A 21,209-nucleotide genomic window follows, 5' to 3' on the forward strand; every position below is an offset into this window, starting at 1 on the left:
CGACGTGCTCGTAGGGCGACGAGAATATAACGAGGCTAACGAGCTTTACAATCGACGTTTATTGCTCGATATTTCTCTCGTTACCGTCCTGCATCCAATGATTCTGCGTACGGTTTTACACGCGATGGGAGCGATTTCACGCGCATTACGCTGTCACGAGTTAATCCTTTGCCCCTTCCTCGTTCGTCTTGGTTTTTCGAGTTACGCGTACTTCCGTGGAAAATAGTAGAAATTGAGGAAAAAAGAATAATAGTTAAATATAATATTAAAGAACTGGAAGAGGACACAAGGCGTACGATTTGTACGTCAGTGTGGCCGTGCAGACGTTCGCTATCGGCTCGAAAATCTGATGATTCAGTCGTCGAGGCTAACGAGAGCTGACGCATTCAGGATGGAGCTTTATTTTAGCATACGAACGAAATATTTATGAATTCCGAGCGGCGAAAGGCTCTCGAAGAAGTAGCCTTGTCTACGTAAATCCAAGCGAAACTCGAGGTGAAACCTCGTGGTATCAATTTTGGATATATTTCAATAAATTCCAGGAAATTTCTAACGTGACACTTATGAACTAACTGTCGTGGAAACGATCAAGTACGTGGATAAATGCACGTATACGTACGCGCGGCTAATCGCGGTCAGTCGATCTAAATTTTACGAACAGCCGAACGGATCGATCGTAAAGTCGTTCTTGAAATTTGCCAGCGAAAGAGCGAGCGAGCGAGCGAGCACGGCGTTTTCCTGTTTAAACGTTTGGAACCCAATTTTGGATACGGTCCAGAGACGTTCGCGGTGCGTCAGCTTTCGTTACCGTCCCATTACTGTGCCAGAGAAAGAGAAAGAGAGAAATAAGGAGTAGTACGTATACGTTGCACCCACATATCGGTACAGCATGCTGCTCGCAAATTTTCTTGCCATCTGGAAAAGGACTACGAGCCTAGACTCGGTTTTATACGTTATTTCGAAATCTTCTCTTTTGCTTCTTGCTCTTTTACTTCTTGTAAAGACTAAATCGACAACGTTGTTGCGTTTCGTCGTATAGCGTTCGAACGCTCCCCATAAGAGAAAAACGAATGCTTCTTAACCTGTAGTTTTGATAGTTTTTATTCTTCCTTGATGGAATTATACGATTCGCAGCATGGTTCTCCTTTCCCATCGTTTCACGGAAAGGTCGCTCTTGGACGTCGTCGTAAAGACCTCAAAGTGCACCTTGATGCAAGAATCCTGTTGGGGTTGTCAAACCTACGTGCGCGCTTTTTTCTTTACCTTTTCCTTTCTTCTCTTTATACATTGTTACATCTTACGATATCGTTTTGATAACAGTAATAATAAAGATAACGAGGGGCGGCGAGAAGGATCCGACTATCGGACTTTTGCACATTGGAATGTATTATATTTAAAGCGACGAAAGAGAGAAACATTTCGGGCACTCTCATAAATCAGCGACAATAGGATCCCAAAAAGAGCGATTAAAATAATGGCCGGAGCTCGCGCACCGGTTTGACTCGGCTCGTGAGTTTCATGATCGATAGTCGCATTCTGAAGCATCTAGGCGCGCGCGCGCGTGTGTATGCATGTGCGCGGCTGAGAGAGCGAGAGAGAACGGTTTGCTCGGTGTTTCAAAGACTATTATACGACGGCAGGAGGGACTCGGCTGATTTATCACCCTGAAAAGTGTTATATAGGTGTGATCGAGGGTAGGCTCGTAGACGGAGGAACAGCAGGATTTTTGCTAGCACCGCGATACTCGCCTTTGATCTTTCTCTCTCTCTCGTCGTAACTCGTGATGTCCCAATCAACTAGACGGAAATCGAGTCGAGTCGTTAGGGTTCGTTTAAAGAGAACGACAAATTTCCGAGAAAAGAAACTAGGTCAGCGAGCGCGCGGGCGATCTCCGACTATCTTCCGTTTCGCGAAACGATGAAAAATAATTATTCCTATCTCGTGGACGTCGTAAATGTCATCGAAAATGATTTTACGATCCTTTCGAAGCGGCTGAAAATACAAACAGGATGTTAAAAGCACGAAGCTTTCTACTTTTCGATATGGCTCCGATCGTTAACTATTCCTGGCGACATTATATCCGACTTCGACAAATACGCGAAATCGAGAATTTTATTCGATCCTGTTACTCTTCATGGTTTCCCATAATAATTTTAGAAGCATTAAATCATCCCCGTAACCTTCTTTTCGTTCTTTTATTTCGCGAGTTTACGATCTTGGGTCAGCGTTACCAGATGCTACCCGATCAACGCGGCCAAGTCGATATCGCGGCATTCGTGCGTGCCTTTGCGAGAAACGCGAGTCGTCGTCTCTATAAAAAGCTCGGTCCGAGCAAAAATCTCGGGAAATATGAAAGATTTCGATTTAATGGCATAGTCACCGAGCTTCCGTGGAATTCATGTTGACTTGATCGCGAAATATACTCCTATCTGTCGTGAGTTTATCGTCAAGGAAGAGGGAAAGAAAGAGAGAGGGACAGAGGGACAGAGAGAGAGAGAGAGAGAGAGAGAAAAGATCAACGCTTGGTCGAATTCCAAAGGTTTCGGTGTCTAAATTAATTAACGTCCTCTTAAGATTGACGTGACGTCGCTTGGATCGTATTATCTATTACCTTTACGATAGGTATAAATCAAGCATGTCGTCGTCCAATCTCTCGCTAACGCGTTAGCCCGTCCTTCGCCGCTACATTTCTTACCTATTTGTGCGTTGCACCTTGTCGTTTGCGTCTTTAAACGATTTTTACAAATGATTCTACGTAGAATGATCTATACGTAGTCCCGGAATGTCTTAGCTAATTAAATGAAATTCTTAGGAGGTAGTAAAGCGCGACATAAATTCGCGATATAAATTCGATGCGAAATAATTGAAGATAAAGCGTAGGCGTAATGAGCCGAATTCCAGAGAATCCGGAGAGGATCGGAGATGGAAAGAGGAGAAAAAAGGAGGACCGAAGAGAGCACCGTTGATGCACCACGGAGGCAGGATTGAGGAACGAACGGTCCGTCCCTTTCGCGATCTTATAAATCACACGGTGGTAGGTACGTCTCTTCCGAGCGGAGGCCACACGCGCTACAAAATAACTCTACCGTCTCTTCATCCCTCCTTTGGTCTTCTTCGTCGCGATAGCCGTGGACAATTGCGGTTAGCGTCGACAATGTAAATTTTCGCTTTCTCGCTCGGCCAATGTCGTAAATCATTCTCGAACTAATTGATGCGAGCAGGGATGGAACGAGCTTTTCGAGGCAAGACCTTTGGGACGTGGATGCGCGCGTGCTACCTGTCAAATAGATCATTTTTTACACAGACCGGACCAAGAGAGAGAGAGAGAGCAGTCGACCTACCGGAGTTAGGATCTAAACCACCTACGACGACAGCGTCCATCGATCTGTCACCGACGATACGGACGCTTCTTACGCTTCGTTTCCGCTCTAGTAGATTCATCCTGATCTCGTTGACGGCCTCTTACTTTGCGTACCTGCGACAAAAATAATCACCATCTTTAGCGTCGTTCTCAGCTAGCGCGAATGCCGAGATCAGTTACCAGAAACTTCTCGAGCGGGTGAGGAGAAGACGTGGAACGATGATCCCGATGATCTTGAAGATCTCGATGATTTATGGCGTTTCCACTTTCCATCTTCTTCTCGACCTTTTCTTTTCCTTTACCAAAGCCTCTTGCAACATTAACTCTAAATAGGTATTTATAGCGAACGATGCTGGAAAGATAAAAACTCATTTATCCATGATTATTTCATTTTTAAAACGAATCCTTCGTATCTCCGATGCTATCCCCGATTACCGTCGTATATTTTGACGCAAAGATCTCGCCGTGAATTTGTACGCCTACGCGAACGAGTATCCCACTGTTTGCTTTGCCAATCAAACGTCAAGACTCTAACCGAGAGATTACGTCTCGTCACGCCCAACTCATCGCGAACGTAGCACACTTCGTTACGAAAGGACTGCTTAGAGTCGTGTCACGTGTAACGAGCCAGACCGTGAACTATCAATTATTGGATACGAGATACTTGTCATTTTTTGAGAGCCGAGATACGAGAGGAAGAAAGAGACATCGCGCTTCGATCTATATGCGCGTTAAAGTAATAGCAACGGGCAAAGAGCTAGCTGTTAGATTTGAAGATCGAAGAAAAACGAGATCGATTTGAATGTATCGCTTGAAGGTATCCTAACGAGCATCGTATTTTATCGAGGACAGCTGTGCAAACAACGAAGTCATGCCAAAGGCAACCAAACGTGTAACGAAAAGAATAAGTGAATCGAGAGAGAACGCGTCTCGTCGTTCGTACTCGTTAATCGCGATCATTGGTAAGAGTTGGACCGAGCGACGTCGCGATCGATCCACCTTCCACCTTCGGGAGATTTTCTTTGAAGAAAGTAGAAAAGTCGATGATTAATCGGCCGACGCGTACACGGAAGGATCTTAAAGGCTTGGTAACATAATATCTCCTATCTCTTGACTTAAATAACCGACGTGCGCGCGACATTACTTTCTATCTTCGCTCAGATAGAGAGAGAGAGGGAGAGAGAGAGAGAGAAAGTAAGAGAGTGTTTTTAGAGGCAGATTGAGATACTCGGTTATAACTTTCGCGAGAGGAGTCTGCGAGGGAGGCAGCGAATCGCGAGTAAGCTCGTCGTTCGACGTCCGGACGAAAATATACCTCAAACTCGGCAATGGACTATTAATCCGTCCGACTAAGGAGAAGCAGCAACCTTTTCTCTCTCTCTCTCTCTCTCGGTAGCTGGCTTCTGGAAATTCGAAATCTGCATAAAATGGCCCCTTCGAGAAAGAGGCGAAAGAGAGTCGATCGAGTGACCGAGAAATACGATATCGGGCGAAGGCACATGAGACGGATATTAATACGTCGTGCTCGGTGGCACGCGCGCTGCTGCACCTGGGGATGCGGATTTATGCCCGCGTCCCTCGTTATTAATACTTCAAACGCAACGGGATCGTTCCTCCAACTTTTTGGCCGAAACTTTATTTTTCTCGCAGAAAAGACAGAGAAAACGTGTCACTTACCAACTTTTCCAAGAGCGTTCTCGTCCGTTCTAACGCGATTGGTCCTTTCCGAAAGGAAAAGAAGATAAGAGCGGAAGGAATCCATTTAATGCGGGAGGGTCGGCCTGTTCCCCTTTGCTGGCGAACTCTACTTAAGCGGCAGCAAAGCGGAAAAAGACACACCCTCTACCAACACCGATCGACGATTTTCTTTCTTCTTTGGATTTCCACCATTTTCCTTTGTTTTCCGCGGACGAATTTATCCAGGCAGGCGCAAACTCGCGCGCACGAAAATAGAGGGAAAGAAAAGACGCGAGGGAGGGAAGACAAAGCGAGCGTTAATTTATCCGAACGCCGAGTCTGAATCCTGGTGACGGTCGAACGCCCGTAACAATGGCGGATCTCAATGTGTCAAGCATACGTCTTTCTAATATCCAACGTTGAACGGTCTAGAAATTAAACCATCCAAGCGAATCCGTTCACGCGATGTAATTACAACGCAGCCACGAGATTTTCCTTCTAAGATATTTCGGTTCGGCTTCGTCGACGAGCTCGCCATTTTGTTCGTTTGAAAAACGAGAAGACTCGAAGCATGCTCCCATACCATTACACAGGTATGTATTATAACTGCCGAGCTTTAGAGATACAACGATAAGTTTACTTAGTTGGACGAGCGGGCCGTGCTTGAATTGTTGCTTTTATGCTATTTCTCCTCTATTACGTGCACCTTGAGATACGCCGAAAAGAGAGAGAGAGAGAGAGAGCGCGCGCGCGAGAGAGAGAGAGAGAGAGAGAGAGAGAGAGAGAGAGAGAAAGAGAAAGAGAGAGCGAGAGAGAGAAAGATAGCTTCGGTGAAATCTTCCTTCGCTCCGTCTAAATTTAAAGTTCCAAACGGCTGCGAGATATACGCGCCAATTCGAAAAAAGATTCTCCCGAGGGAGATTTTTACAATATCGTTCGTTCATTTTCTTCGAGGCATCGCAACCGACCAAGGATTTATCGATTCTTAGCTGTTTGTGTATTGTTACGCCGGATTGGAACGATCCTCTCTTAAATTTCTTCGTGCGTGGATTCATTGCCATTCGAGCGTATTTTTATCACTTAATTCGAACATTTATTTGCTTTTTCTTTTTCCAAATGGGAAGAACGTCAAAGCAGCTTCGCTTTAATTCGATCATTTTTTTGTCATTTTATTGAAACATCGATTTCCTCTTGAAACTTTTAACTCGATTTCGCCTTAATTCATCGCTATTTTTATCGGCACTCGGTCATTGGATACGAGCCACGAATTAATCGTTAAATTCTCTGTTTGCGAGAGAGACGATAACTTCCATCGTCCTTCCTTTGACCAGGATGCAAAGATCTTTTCCCCGTTTGCTCTCCCGCCCCCCTCTTTCTCTCTAGTCTCTCTAGACGCGTTACGTCGAGGAATACCTGTTGCTTTGGAAAATTGCGAACGTTCTTTCTCCGGACGAGCGCCTCCGGAGAATTTTCGCTGGAACCTAAAATACGTTGGAGAAAAAGCGTTGTGCGTTGTTAATCGCGATAACGATAAGAAGGAGAAACGATCGGGTAAAACTCAGCCGACGACGGTCAGCCGCGAGAGCAGCAGCGACGATCGCGCCGAGTATCGTGAAAAAGAGGAGAGAAAGAAACGACGATTTTCTTCCATCGTTCGCTTCTCGGCACGTTATAGAGCTGGAAGAACGTTCGCGGTTGTCGTTAGCTGGAGCCGAGGTTAGTGACCCACGGTGAAAGGAGAGCCTCTCGAAGGCCACGCCTGTTCTCTCTCTCTCTCTCTCGTCTTCTTCGACGATGTCTAATGCCATGTTAAATTACGCGCATCTGTCGAGCGTTCAACGTCGTAACGCCCTCTGCTTCTCGCTTTCCTCGTTTAACGATTCGATTTTGTCTCGTGTTGTCGCTTATCGGTCTCGACGGGCATTTAAGGGTATCTAATCGTTTCGTATCGATCATCGAGACGATAACGTTCCTTCGAAAAGATAGTACCACGGGCAAATCGACTTATCTTCGCGCGTCGGTTTCTTTATGTGCGCCTGCCTACGTGTAATGTATTCTCTCTTTCTCTCTCGCCTATGAATATGGCTAAGGTCCAGCGAGTGTTCGCTATATTAAGACCGCCTTATATAACGTTCACTCATATCTATGCTGCCACGGTGATGTGTACGGACCTTTAACGTGTACGGTAAAATCGACAATAACGGCCATTGCTGGTACTCTTAAAAGCTACCCTTTGCTTTACTCTCCTCCTCCATTCTTCCTCGACTCTTTCCGTTCGCGTCTACCTTCGAACGTATCTCTACGACGCTTGGAGCGCCGTGGTACGTCGAAATAATCCTGCTCGAATCGTCGTTGAAATTTCCTACGAATACCGTCCTAACCAATTAACGCAACGTTGACGAATTCCTAACGTAATCTCTCCTTCGTTGACGTTCCTACGCACGTAGGGTAAGTACGGACCACTTGCTTCTGCCAATTAGATTTTCCTGGAAATCAGCCTGGAAACCGAACCGTTCGTTGGTCCGTCGACGAACACGCGCGCCAACTTCCGGGAGCACGGATTCGGCACTTCCGCTTGGCCGCAACCATTTGCTCCAGACATTTTCCATTTTCCTGCCGTTCTCTCGTCTCTTGCCGTTCGACGCGCGAACACGAGAATCGCTCGTAACTATTTCTCCATATTTCCCTTCCTCGAGATCGACCGAGCGTCATTTTTTTATGAACGTGATAAACCGATAGTCGAGACCCTCGTCTCGATTATTATTCTCCATTATTGTCCTCGATTCCTGGGTAACGGAGGATCGATCCTCGAACAGAGAAAAGATGCTCGTTCGGTGGAAAGTTTACTCCGTCGTCGCTCTAATTGTACGCTTTTATCACTAGATTTCTCGTTAGAAACGTCTAGCGCGTATCGAATCTAATGGCCGAATAAAGGAGCAAAAGAAAAGAAAAAAAAAAAAAAGAAACGATTCGATGCCGTTCCGACGCCAAGACTCCTAGGACAACGTCTTTCTCTCCCTCGTATTTCCGATCTACGTCGTTCTATCTCCGGTGTGGCTGTCCGAACGATTAACGGTCAACCGAGGGCGTTAATTTGCACGGCAAATATACGACACCCCGTGGTGCTGTCGGTGCGCGCTTTGCCGTCTAACTAAGAGAGCTTTACGAGGGGACTCGTAGCATCAAAGTCCGGTGGATCCGTGTAATCGAGCGTGTCCTTTATCTGGGTCATCGAATGTTAAAATCATAAAGCGCGATTCGATGAATTCGCCGAACATCGCGAAAAGACGCTTCTCGTATTTTTCCGACCTCGTTTCGACATTCTCTTTCGAAAAATATATCCCTACCAGATTAAATGCCAGGAGAATCTATATCAGAAATCTATATCGTTTTGTGGTTCCTTGCGAGCCAACGTTTCTTTGTCTTCCGCATGGGAGCGAAAGAGTATCGGGAAGCACGCCGATGTTTCCTAAAAGTGGGACCGATTGTTTGTACGATCGCCAATCTTAGCGAGTCTAGCTAGGCTATCGTTTGTTTGAGTTGGCGTGAAAATCACCGACGTCGATCTAATAGGCACCCGATCGAAAAGAAAATATGCAACGATCGAGATTCGCGATGATGAAAGGGCGGCCTCGCTTCCGCTCCAAAAGAACCGGCCTCTCGATAGACAAGCAATGACTATTTTTTAAGAATACACAGTCTCGTTGATATATAATATCGTATGTATCGCGCTTGAAACTCTTGAAAATGCATAGACGGGGGTATTAGGATGACGATGTAACGGACGGAACGTTCGAATAAAAAAAACTCCTCCGTCAACGTAAAACGTATGAGAGAGAGAGAGAGAGAGAACGAAAAATGAAAAAGGTAGGTCGTTCTCGACGGAGTACCGTACATGCGTATTCGATACCAATTCGATATTCATACCGAATGCGGTTGTCGTTCGTTGCATAAAAAATGAAGGAAATAAAAATCAAAGAGGTTTGAAGAAGAAAAAAAAGAAAAAAAAAACAAGAACCAAATTGGTGATCCTACCTGACGTTGTGTCTTCGGAAAAAAAGAAATGATTTATCCCGTCGGGAGGTCACTCGGCCGTGGCTGAGACCATACGAGAATATAAAGTCCGTGAAAGTGAAAGCGAGGGTGGACGCCTTGATGCGAACTGACTGCCGCGACGGTTTCATTCAAGAAGGCGTCTGGGTTGCGTCGCGACGCTTCGCGCGCACGCGCCCCGCCTCGGCAACGTCGTCTAAACACGACCAAATTGACTTTTACTTTTTTCTTTCCATTTCTCGAAACGCAACCCCTCGCTAACGATACCAACAACGATACCGAAAAGAATAAAACGTTAATAGAGGGAATTCGAATTAAAGCGATAATAGGAGAGGAAAACGTAAAAAAAAAAGAAAACGGTATAAAGAAAGGTTCGCGTTCTCTTGAACCTCGTCAATGAATAGAAGAGCCTTTTGAGAAACATCGTCCGGAAGAACGAGTGTTCGTTTATTCGAGTCTTTTAACGCAGGCGCCAAATCTGGCGTGTCTTCTACGTTGAAGAAGATAATTATTGTCGATATTATCGGGAGCCTGCCAATCCTTCGAATCGGAATTATTTTCGAATAGAACTTCCGAGACAACGGTACCTTTAGAATCGACGCAACGTATTCCAAAATTTCCACGAACGTGTCCATTCAATTTGCGTGCTTAACTCGCGTCTAATGGTTCTAAAAATAAATGAGAGGGTTACTAGTCGATGCTAAGCTCATGCTCGGCACGACGTGGAATGTTCATTCATTATGAGACCTACATTCGCGTTTGATAATTAAAATCTACGTTAAAGTTTCTTCGAACGGCGCAACGCTAGAAAAGAAATCCGACGAAGAGCTCTCGCGTTCGATCGAATCTTAAGGGCTACGTTCGCATCCACTGTACCTAAAAATAATTAACAGAAGTATCCAGAGTCCTTCGTTAAAAATGCAGCAAAGCGTTTGCCGTGGTTGATACTAAAAAAAGAAATCCCTCGGCGATGAAGTGAAACGGTTTCTATTCATTCAATCCCGGAGCTAAAGTCACGTTTCCTAATCCTAAAAATAAATGACTGGGGTATCAACGGTGCTAGGTTTCTAGTTTCCGATAGAGCCCATGAAGTGCTTGCTTCCTACTAGATGCAATTTAGCGTCTTTTCGTCGTTCCTAACCGCGGAAAGAGGAGAGAGAGAGAGAGAGAGAGAGAGAGAAAGAGAAGGAGGGGAAGGGAGGGAGCGGGAGAGAGAGAGAGAGAGAGAGAGAGAGAGGGGGAGAGAGAGATTTTTTCAAGCAACGTGCGCAGTCGTTTCTCTCGCGAGAGGAGGATTCAAAACAAGTCCCCTTAGAAGCTTCTCCGCCGTTCAAAAATAGAGCGATGGAATGACACGGAGAAGCGGATACCGTAATATTTTAGAGTGTCACCGGAATAAAATACGTCGGTATCCAGGCAATTACCTCGACGTAGATTAGATTCCCTTCCCGGCTAGCGAGGACGATTGGTCCTTTGTCGTTTGCGATTGACTCGATCGACTTGCGCGCACGTTTGGTATATAGGTATGGTTTTCGTGAAAGTCAGCTTAAGGGAGTAGGGTAAGGAAGCCGAGGAGGCAGGACCGTTCGTAAATGCGGGTGGTGACGTCGTTTAAATTTGGAACGTCGTCCGCTCGGAAATAGAAGTCTCTCCTTGCCTTACCTTGCGAACGCGATACCACTTATCCCTGGATCATGTTCCTTCGATTTTTACGATCTCCTCTCTTCGTTCGGCTCTTCTCCTTCGAACGCTTCTTTTATCTCTACGCTGCGCGATTTCTGATCCAGTTCGTCGATTAAATCTTACTCGTAGACCTATTTATGGTTCCGATATTCTTTTCTTTTTTTATTTCATATCTCGTACTAAATCTCGAGCGTAGATAATCTTTGACACGATAATTTCACATTTTCGTTAACGCCAATATATCCGTTCTAACGCATCGATCCGAAGAAAATTTGAAAAAAAGAAAATACGTAAGAATTAGTGAAATTAATGTTACTTGTGAATAAAAGATGACATAAAAGTTTCTAAACTACCTTTGAAAGAGTAAGCTTATTGCGCGTAATACTTATTGGTTTCCTCGAGTACACGCGTGTACGATCATTGCCTATCGTCAGGAGTACAGTTAGTCCCGATGGATTGCCGTCGGATGGCGCTCGAAACTGCGATCATAGATCGTTGACATCGATCGCTAAAGATCGTTATCACGATCTTTAGAATTTCAATGATTCGTCGCTGGTCTCTTCTATCCTTGGCCGACTTTTGTTGTAAAAAGTAACGCTGGAAAGGTTGCAAAAATGGTCGTTAAAAGAAAAATAAAATACTTGCGGTATATGTGGCTCGTGTTATCATTTTTTTTTTTTTTCAAAATCGTTTTCTTTATTTTGTAGAAAACTGCGTGATAAGTACACCAATAATCTTGCAATGTCGAAATGTTGCCGATTTATATCGATGGGCACACGAAGGGGACTGTCCGGAACAAGTTATACTTTCGATTGAATTCACATCGATAGGCTTATATTCGATCGACGTTCGATTGTTTTTAGTTTTTTTTTCTTCTTCTAATTCGACGCCTCTCTCTCTCTCTCTCTCTCTCCCTCTCTCTCCCTCTCTCCGACTTTTTCTTTTTTACTTTTTTTCTTCTGATCCGAACAGCCTCCGAGAGGCCCGAATATACTTTTTTTTTTTTCTAGCAAGCCAGAGCAGTGAACAACGAACATCTTTTTTCCCTATGTGGTATTGGTACAATCCTACTGTATAAAAAACCGTAGAGTACGCGGCACGGCGCAGCGCGCCCGAAGATGCACGCGAGCTTGCACGCGCATGCAAGCGCGCATGCCATGTTGTACGGTGACTCGCGTCTTACCTCGAGCGCGCTCGCGAAGCGCGCGATTTTCGAATAACGTTGAGCTTCGTACCTTTTCCGGATGAGTCTCGTTTTATTTTACTTTAGTTTAGTTTAGTTTAGTTAGTTTACTTTACTTTACTTTTTTTTCCTGTAGAAGCGACCTACTACTTTAAAATGACACTGTTTCTACAACATCGATCGATTACTTTGAAAAAAGGTTTTCCCAATTTCTTTCTCTCACTCTCTCTCTCTCTCTCTCTCTCTCTCCCTCTCTCTCTCTCCCTCTCTTATCACTTCCTACTTTGTATAATCGCGACAATGAAAAGTCATTACTTCGTTCGAACGACACACGACGCGGTCTCATTTTATTTCCCCTATCCTTCCCTCCCGTTTCCCCACCTTTCCACAATTCCTTCCTTTCTTTCTATTCTTTTTTTTTCCTTTTTTTTTGTCAAAGACACTGCGCGTTCCCGAAACAACAACGAGACATTTACAAATTTTGATTAGGAAACATTTTAATTCCGTCAGTCAGCGGGTCTGTGCATTGATGATGTTAATGATGATGTGATTATTATTAATATTATTATTTATTTATTTATTCATTATTATTATTATTATTATTATCATTATCATTATCATTATTATTATTATTATTGTTGCTGTTGTTATTATTATTCTTTGCTTAATTTTTTTCTCTCGCTCTTTCCCTTTACGCGTGTTTTTTTAAAAATTTTTTTTAACAAGAAAAATGTACGCTCTACGATGAGGAGTCTCGGAGAGTTTTGGACGTTATTTCTTCGCACCAAAATTGTTTCTATCTATCTTTCTTTCTGTCTCTCTCTCTCTCTCTTTCTCTCTCTGTCGAGTATATTCTCTCATCGCGAGGGACTAGACACACCAATCTTATTAACAGTACGATATAATTATAGCTTAGAAACGAAACAAAAAAAAAAGGATATAGAAAAAATTTTCTTTTTTCTCTACTTCTTCCGCTCTTTCTTTCGTTTTCTTTATCTTGGCGCGCGCGAGCACGTCAAATTCGAAACTCCGTTGCGCGTCTCGAATGACTCGGAGTTGACTCGTTAAAACTCGACGCTACGAATAAATTTTGTTTAGAACACACCTCGTGAAATCACATTATTATTCTTATTTAATTATAATTATTATCTCATCATTATTATTATTATAATTATTTTGCGCCTAAGACGACCGCCTCTATCGCCGCCGAGGAAAGAAAAGAAAAAGAAAATGATGATTGAAACAACGTTATTTTTTTCGAACACGTTCCTTTCCCCCTCCCCCCCCTCCCTCTATCTCTCTCCCTCGACGGTCCGGGTGGTCTATTTCAATATTTTTAATGACAATAGCTAGAGTTTATCGACCGATTTACTTCGACGAGCGGACGTACGGCTCGGCGTGACTAGATTCATTGGAGAGTTCTCGTTGAGCCGACCACGACGATAAGGAACGATCGAATCTACTATTTTCGTCAAAGTCGAGAAAATTTCAACGCGTACGTAATGCGTATTAACGTCCATCGTTATACCATCCCGCGTACATGGGACGCGCACAGATCGCATCGCACGATGATTTTGTCAAAACGCGTCTGTCCGAGATCAATTTATCGTTTCGACGCTCGTCGATCGTTCCTACGCGCTGTACGAATACGACGAACGAAACAGAGAAACAAAAAGAAAAAAAAAAGACTAATAATCAGATGATATGTATTTTCCAATATACCAAGGAACGTCATAAAACGTGAGACGTCTTGTACACATATTAACAATATATAAAAACAAATACAAAAAAATAACAAATCGAAGGGTCAAAGAATGATCGAAACAACGATCTCGTCGACGAATTCCCATTTGCTTTGGCACTCGACAAGATCTTCCGAGATCGACAAAATTCGAGAGAAGAAAATAATAAAATGGCAGAAGCGTCGTCTTGAAAGTCGTGCATTTCGATAAGTATCGAACCGAGATCCAACGCTCGAACCGAGCCGTTCGTCCGAGTGAAAGAGCTAATTGGACTCTCTCCAATGGAAGATCGTGTCTCTTCGATTGGCGGGCGAGTTTGAAATACCTCCTCGTCGTTCGTCCTCTTCCTCTTTTTTTCTTTACTTTTCTTTTCTTTTCTCTCTCGTTTGCGTCGAAAGGCCACGATTTCATAATCTTCGCTCGTACCGCGAATCTCGTTAACAAATCGTTAAATTATCGCGCGCTATAGAATCTTCTAACGATTAATGATAATTAAGAGATTTTTCCTAGACGAATTTCTTTCGGATTTACTTTCCATTAATCGCCCGCGCATAAACTCGGTCTAGTAAGCGATCTAAGGTAACTTCCATTGTCATTTCACTTCTTACGTTTTTTCTCCTTTTCTTTTTTCTTCTATTTTTTTCTTTAAATTCAATCTAAGTTAATAACATTTACAATTTAATTGAGACTTGCACAGAACCCATTGCATTTTCTTTTCGTTCTCTATCTTTCTCCCTCTCTTATCTCTTCGCTGAACGCGTATCATCTCACTCGATCGCAAGGCCACGTCGATGACCCAATCGTTAATAATACGGTTACGATTGATCCTCGCCATTTAAATATTGCATGCGCGTTGAACACATTTTGAGCGATGGAGAAACGATTTCTTTGCTTTTTTATTCTCCCCTATTCCACTCTATATGAAAACTTTGCCAATGCGAACGTTATTGCGAACGTTGTTTCGCAACGTGCGTCGAGAGAAACACGGGGTCGAATTTCGTTTGTAAAACTGCCCGGACATGTATATTTTCTCGAAAGGCATGATAGCGGACTTTTGGGTAAACACTGCTCTCTCCCTCTCTCTCTCTCTCTCTCTCTTCCAACCCTCTTCTTTCCTCTCCTCCCAACTCTCTCTCTCTCTCTCTCCTGCTTCTGCTCCGACTCTGTCGTCGTTATACGTTATTTTTTACGCGCCGAACGAATTCGATTATCGAATCGCGATGGGTCGATTCACGGTCGCGTGATTCGTGGTAGAACTCGCGAGATTCGAAGGAACGCGACGTCGCGCGCTACTTGGCCGAGTATCACCTAAAACCGGAACAGCGAATATCATCTCCATTCATAAATTTCAACGATAGAACAAAATTACTGATATTCATTTCACTCGAGTTTCGCCGATATAGAACGGGCCATGAACAATTTTACCCAATGGTCGTACGTTCCAAAATATTTACAGGCATCGTCTACGTAACCTTACGTGGAATTTTTCCAATTGCGATCGCACCGAACGAAAAATATCGTCTTCCAAAATTGATCGATACGATCAAACGATTTGCTCGAAGGAAAGATATCTAATACGGTAATAGCATTCGTGATTTCATCGAGTCGAGAATTCGTCGAGCGAAATAACAGTTTTCGGTCTTACGGCGTTTCTCGAAGGATGAAACGAGTAGGCCTACGAAGATATTTTTTATGACGTACTACAGATTTCAAACGGCGATACATTGAGACAATCGTTGCGATACGCGTTAAACGTAATTTCCTATTGTTGCATAAATTGAGAGCGGGATAGAATATTCTCTACGAGCAACAAGTCGCAAATAGGTTTCAAGTATTTCTTAACCTCGGACGGCGATATTTTGACTCTCAATGACAGCGATAGAAAAATACTCGAGCCTGATCGTTCGACTTGCAAAATTTGTCTACGTGGATAATCGAATCGAGTTTCGTTCAAAGAAACGACAAAGAACGCAACATTTTGGAAGCTACGACCTTTGGCGGGGAGCACGTGTCGCGCAGCCCGTTCACGAATAAAAGATTCTTTTAAAACGCATTTTTCCTATCATACTCGGCGCGCTCCAGTTTTAGCCGACTCGTTTCTTTTTTCTTTTTTCCTTTTTTTCGAATCCATCTCGCGGCTAGCTCGTGACGCGCGACGCACGCGATCCGCGAATCGTTGGAGGGAAACGCGTCGGAAAATGGTTCGCACCTGTTTAAACTTTCCTTCCCCTTCGTCGGATTTCTTTTCGTTTAAAATTACAATAATTGGTGACTTCTCATGAGATACTCGGGTGATTCGTTCCGTCCCGGGAAGCGTATCCGAGCTCGGGCTCGACGAGACGCGAGTCGATCTACCAAATTCTCTATCTATCCTTTACTTAATTTTTCCTTTTTTTTTTCTTTCTCTCCTCTTCCTCTTCCTCTTCTTCGTCTTCTTCCTTCGCGTCAGAAACAAATCGTCGAAGAAAAGATCGCGGGTAGGAACTTTGGAATACAGCGGAGACCTACGACGTATCGTTCTATTTCTTTTTACTCGTTTACCGGATTTAAACTACGCGCCTAGGAATTAATCTCGAACCCGAATTCATTCGCGTCGGCCTATTTCGTACGAAAATAGATCGACGAAGGTCGCCGTGTAAACAATTTCTTCTAGCTATTAATCGATTAATTAATTAATTAATTATTTGATCTCGCGCAACTCCTCTCGTCGACGCCGAGACTCGAAAAGGCAACGACCGGGTACGGATCTCGTCCTATTTCGTCAAAAACTGAGGCCTTATCTACTCGAATAATAATAAAAGTAGCGTGTGTTTATATCAGACGTATGTACGCAGGGCCGTACGAAACGTGGATGGATATGCGCCGTCGTCAAATTCGAATATACGCGACTGGCGAAACGAACCCCCCGATGGCCACGCGTCCTTCGAACGCGTCCTTGTCGATTTCCTCCTAATCTCCGTCAATCGGGTCGTAGCTTTTCAAAGCGTTTGAAAAAGAAGAGTGGCATCGATCGATCACTAAAACGTGAACGTCTCTGGTTTTCTCTTCGCTTTCAAGGAAAAGGAAAAAAAATATATATATATATATAAAGCATATCCTTTGCAACGAGAAAACCTACGAGAATGAAAACGTACGTGTTTAGACAAGGAAAAGAAAAGGGACGAATCAACGATCGTTAAAAAAACGTGGCCATCTTTTTGAAAAAGAGAAAGACGCGCGTGTCCCGCGAAGAAAGAAAAAAAAAAACATCACTTTCGTACGGCCCGGCACCGAGAGCGTGCCAGCTCATATCTTTAAATGGTATGCGTGTTCGTAACGTATATTGGATGTTTACTTTTAATCGGTATTGTAGCATATAATTTTTAGTCGTAATAATTATATTGTGATATTGAACTACCTAATCTAATATTTACAAAGTTTCTTTCCTTCTTATTTTCGCTCTTGGCACTACTTTTTCATTTCTTTCTCTGTTTTTTTTTCGTTTTTTTGCCCTTTCAACTCTCAATTGGTCTTCCTTCCCTAACACGCTCGCATTTATTCCTTTCTCTCTCTCTCTCTCTCTCTCTCTCTCTCTCATTCTCACTCATTCACTCTCGTCTGCCACAATTTCTCGATAAGAGAAGGCAGAACGCGAATATCGCCAATAAATAATTTACTAAGTCTTTTCTCGAAGAAAACTTTTGCGACACTGTTGCGAATCGTCCATTATTCGATCCCATCGACGTCGAAGGGGAGGCGAGCGATAGATTTTCTTCTCCCTTATTACGGTCCAGTCCTATGTCCCTCTCCCTTTCCCCCCCCTCCCTCTCTCTCTCTCTCTCTCTCTCTTCCTCCCTCGGAACGAGATTACATGGAAATAAAATAGCAGCATCTCAGCTTATACGAACTCTTCGTTTCTCTCTCTCTCTCTCTCTCTCTCTTTGCAAGATTTAATCTCTCCCTCTCCTATGTATCGCGCTTTGGAATAGTATGAGATCTGCAGGATAGCGTTTATATAGTAAAAAGAGAAAGAAACGAAGAAAGAGCGACAGAGGGAGAGGGAGAGAGAGAGAGAGGAAGAGAGAGAGAAGAAAAAGAAGAGGACTAGGTATTCCTCTCTTGTTCTCTCTCTGTCTCTGTTTCTCTCTCTCTCTCTCTCTCTCATTCCGTACTCTACTCTCTCTTTCGGCGTCGTTCTCGCTTGGTCCTCGAACCAAAAGCAATGGAGAGAGAAGTCTTGCGTTGCCGTTGCTATTGGTCGTAGTTCAGTCTTCAAGTGGCGCACCGCGAAGAAAGAGTAGGAGGATCGTCGTGTCGTCGGTGTCGATGGTCGATGACGCTGTCGAGAGGAGAGTCTTCTTTTTCTTCTTCTTCTTCTTCTTCTTCTTCTTCTTCTTCTTCTTCTTCTTCTTCTTGAAAGGAAGGAACGCTCGCCTCTTCCTCGGACACGAGGATCCACCACCACTGGCCTCGGATCAGACGCGTTTCTGCCGATGGTGATGCTGCTCCTGTTGACTCTCGTCCGTTTCACAGGGCACCACCGTCAGAGTGGACAGATTGCTGAGGTTGCTACTGGACTCGGAATAGCTGGACAGGGTGGACTTTTTCGGTGGCGTCGGTGCCCCCACCGCCGACGACGACGACGTACTACTACTAGCAGAACTTGGAAACTTGCGAAACATTTTCAGCAGGGAGCTACCCGCGCTGTGACAGCGTACTATTTGTTCCGGTGGCTCCAACAGTGCCGATTGGCTACGATACGGGGGTGGACTCTCGCTATCGAAGATAGTCCGGTTCGGTGGTGGCCGTATGCACTTTTGGTAGATCTCGCTTTCCTAAAAAGTTGACATTGTTTTTCTTAAATCGTTCGCTCTCTGGATAGGATTAATGATAAGGTAAACAATGCGCGCGGGTGAGTATTTACAGCGCGAAGTGCGATCTAAAGCGAATGAATGGTTAAACGATCTTAAAGTATTTTTATCGAAATCAATACTCTCTCCCCTTTGGCGCTAACACGCTTAACGAGATGATTATATATTATTCGTGGTAGAACGTTAGGAGGATGGCGCGCGTACCACTCGGGGAGCGGTTTATTCAAAACGGTATTTTACGGCGCGAACCCTTTTCGGCGCAGCACAAGCCGGGAACGGGTGTCGGGAGACGCGAGACGCTTTAAAGTCGAATAACGTATTTTCTAGCGGATCGCGCAGAATCGAGATCTCTCCGCGCTCTCGATCGTGGCTTTTATCACCGATCGTTCGATCGGATACAATATCGATCTCTCGTTGGGTGTCGCCGGGATACGCGAATCGTCTCTTTCCTCGAAGTAAACGTGAAAATAAATGGAAGATGTTGCGTCTTTGCTCGCGTCACAAATCGCGCGTTATCGCGTGTTTTGACTACGAGATAGAGTAGGAGGCGCGGCGGTGGCGACGACGGCGGCGGCGGAGGAGGCGGCGGAGGCGGAGAAGGGGGAGGTGGAGAAGGAGGAAAAAGAACTCACCTGCAAGGGGTCACGAAGATGCAGATTGGTTTGCGCCCCGTAAGGGCGTTCCTCGCCATCCGGGAGCTCCAGCCGCGGAGGTAGATTGAGGGCGAGATCTTGCCTCACGCTACCTGTCCTGATCGCCCTGTCTCTCGCTGCGGCGACCATCGCTTCTTGCTGAAGGACATCACCCTGTCCACGAACGGCGGCAGCTGCTATTCGAACGCCTCGGGCCAACGCGTTTCCGTTTGTTGCCTCGGCACCCCCTCCGTCTCTTCGTCCACCTCCACCTCCTCCTACTTCGCCTCCTTCTCTTCCTCCTCTACGAACGTCCAATGCCGAACCCATCGATAGCATCTGTTTAAAAGACAGAAAAGTACATGGTTCCGTTAGTTTCGTCGTAGTCATGTTAGGGTCGTCGTTAGCCAAGAAACAAGGTACGATTGGATCGGCCAAAGTACAAGAGATTTTCCGTCCCGTTTTCTCTCGCTCGTAAAAGCGTCTGAGTTCGGTCTAGCCGGCGAGCGGAGCCAATTTAAGGTCACTCTACGAGACAAAGAGAGAGAGAGAGAGAGAGAGATCGTCTTTGCTCGGGTCGCGTCGGGAAAGTGTCATTTCTTGTTCTTTTCTTTTAAACGCGCGCGATAAATTCCGACAGAGCCGAGACGTTCGTCGTTCGACAAAGCCAAAGACCGAAGAGTTGCCCAATTCGGTTTTCCTTTCGGCGGGACTGCCTATGCAACGTTAATTAATCCCTATCGCTAGCACGGTCTTCGTATAATAATAACGCGGATGCACCCGCGCGTCACGGCTCAGAATCTCTTTGACGTAAGCCGGAAGTTTCTATGAATATGTTAAAGCTGCGCCAAGATATAAAGCTCGCGCGTAGACCTGGCCTTTGGCTTTCGTCGCTTCCTCCCCGTGAAACTCGAACGAACGATATCCGAATTTCCATCCCCGCTCTCTCTCTCTCTCACCCCTCGATCTTTCTCTTACTTTTTACTTTTTCTGTTGTTTTCTTTTCTTTCCATCCACTCATTTCGATCGCAACGGACGTTCTTCCATTTTCATTGCAAAGAAAGAAAAGAAAAGATCGTTCTAACGTCGATCGCAGCGGACCGCGATTCCTTAATAATTCCCACCTCTCGCATCAATCTCGATACGATCGATCTCGCTTTAACGATAATCGCTCGCATAATTCAACCGTTTGCGCGAAGGAGAAGGCATGACGCGGTCGCGATTGACGCAAATGCGCTCGACCGAGCGGAACGAGCGCGTTCGACCATTTCGAATAATCGCGGCTCGAACGCGCGCCAAATTTAAAAATCATGCCAATTTCCATGAAAACTTGTTGCGGCATCCAAGCGCTTCATTTCGTTCGCTTGGCTTTTATTCGTTGCTTCGAGAGGATAAAAGAGAGAAAAGGAAAATCGACTGATCACTGGTCGCCAGTTCGTCTGAAACGATCGTCGGTCTCGTCTCGTCTCGTCTCGTCTCGTATTTTGGCAGTGGCGAATCACGCCCAGAAACACACATACGTATACGTCGGAGACGAACGCATTCACAGCTATTATATATGCAATTCGTACCGTGACGAAGACAATCGTCCGTGACCAGCTCGATGTATAAATTCCTTGGCCACGCCACTGTTTCTTCGATAATCGTTCTACGATCGCAATTACAATTTTATCGACATGCCGCGGAAATTAGAAAATCTTCAAACCGTAAGGAACGATCGAGAGAGACGGGAAATCGATTGGACGAAAGAAAGAAAATAACGGTAGAAGGAAAAAAATATAGAGATTAAAGAAGTCGGAGCGACGATAGCGCGGAAACGAAAAAAGCAAAAAATCGTCGTTTTTCTCGGGGGCGGTGCTATCGACGAACGGAGAGCGTGTCTGTCCGTGCGTGCGTGCGCGCGTGTGCGTGCGTATGAGAGAGAGAGAAAGAGAGAGAGAGAGAGCGCGTTGCGAATTCCGAGGTTATCGTCTCGAGTCGTTCGCTCTCAATGACGTCTTATCGTACGAGTTGAAATTTGTCTCTCCA

At 44.8% G+C, this 21,209-nt stretch overlaps 1 protein-coding gene across 1 annotated transcript in view; it reads right to left on the reverse strand.

Annotated features, from left to right (window-relative positions):
* Nucleotides 1-11,423: 11,423 nt before the first annotated feature.
* LOC127068192 (hormone receptor 4-like) overlaps nt 11,424-21,209 on the reverse strand; it is a 52,413-nt gene continuing 42,627 nt past the window's right edge. The window contains exons 4-5 of the mRNA XM_051004006.1: nt 19,182-19,520; nt 11,424-18,513 (exon numbers count right to left, since the gene is read on the reverse strand). Coding sequence (XP_050859963.1) covers nt 18,154-18,513; nt 19,182-19,520 — 699 coding nt within the window. The 3' untranslated portion in view covers nt 11,424-18,153. The remainder of the gene's footprint in view (nt 18,514-19,181; nt 19,521-21,209) is intronic.

Source organism: Vespula vulgaris, chromosome 12 (genome assembly GCF_905475345.1).
Source record: "Vespula vulgaris chromosome 12, iyVesVulg1.1, whole genome shotgun sequence".
In the NCBI taxonomy this organism is placed as follows: Eukaryota; Metazoa; Arthropoda; class Insecta; order Hymenoptera; family Vespidae; genus Vespula; species Vespula vulgaris.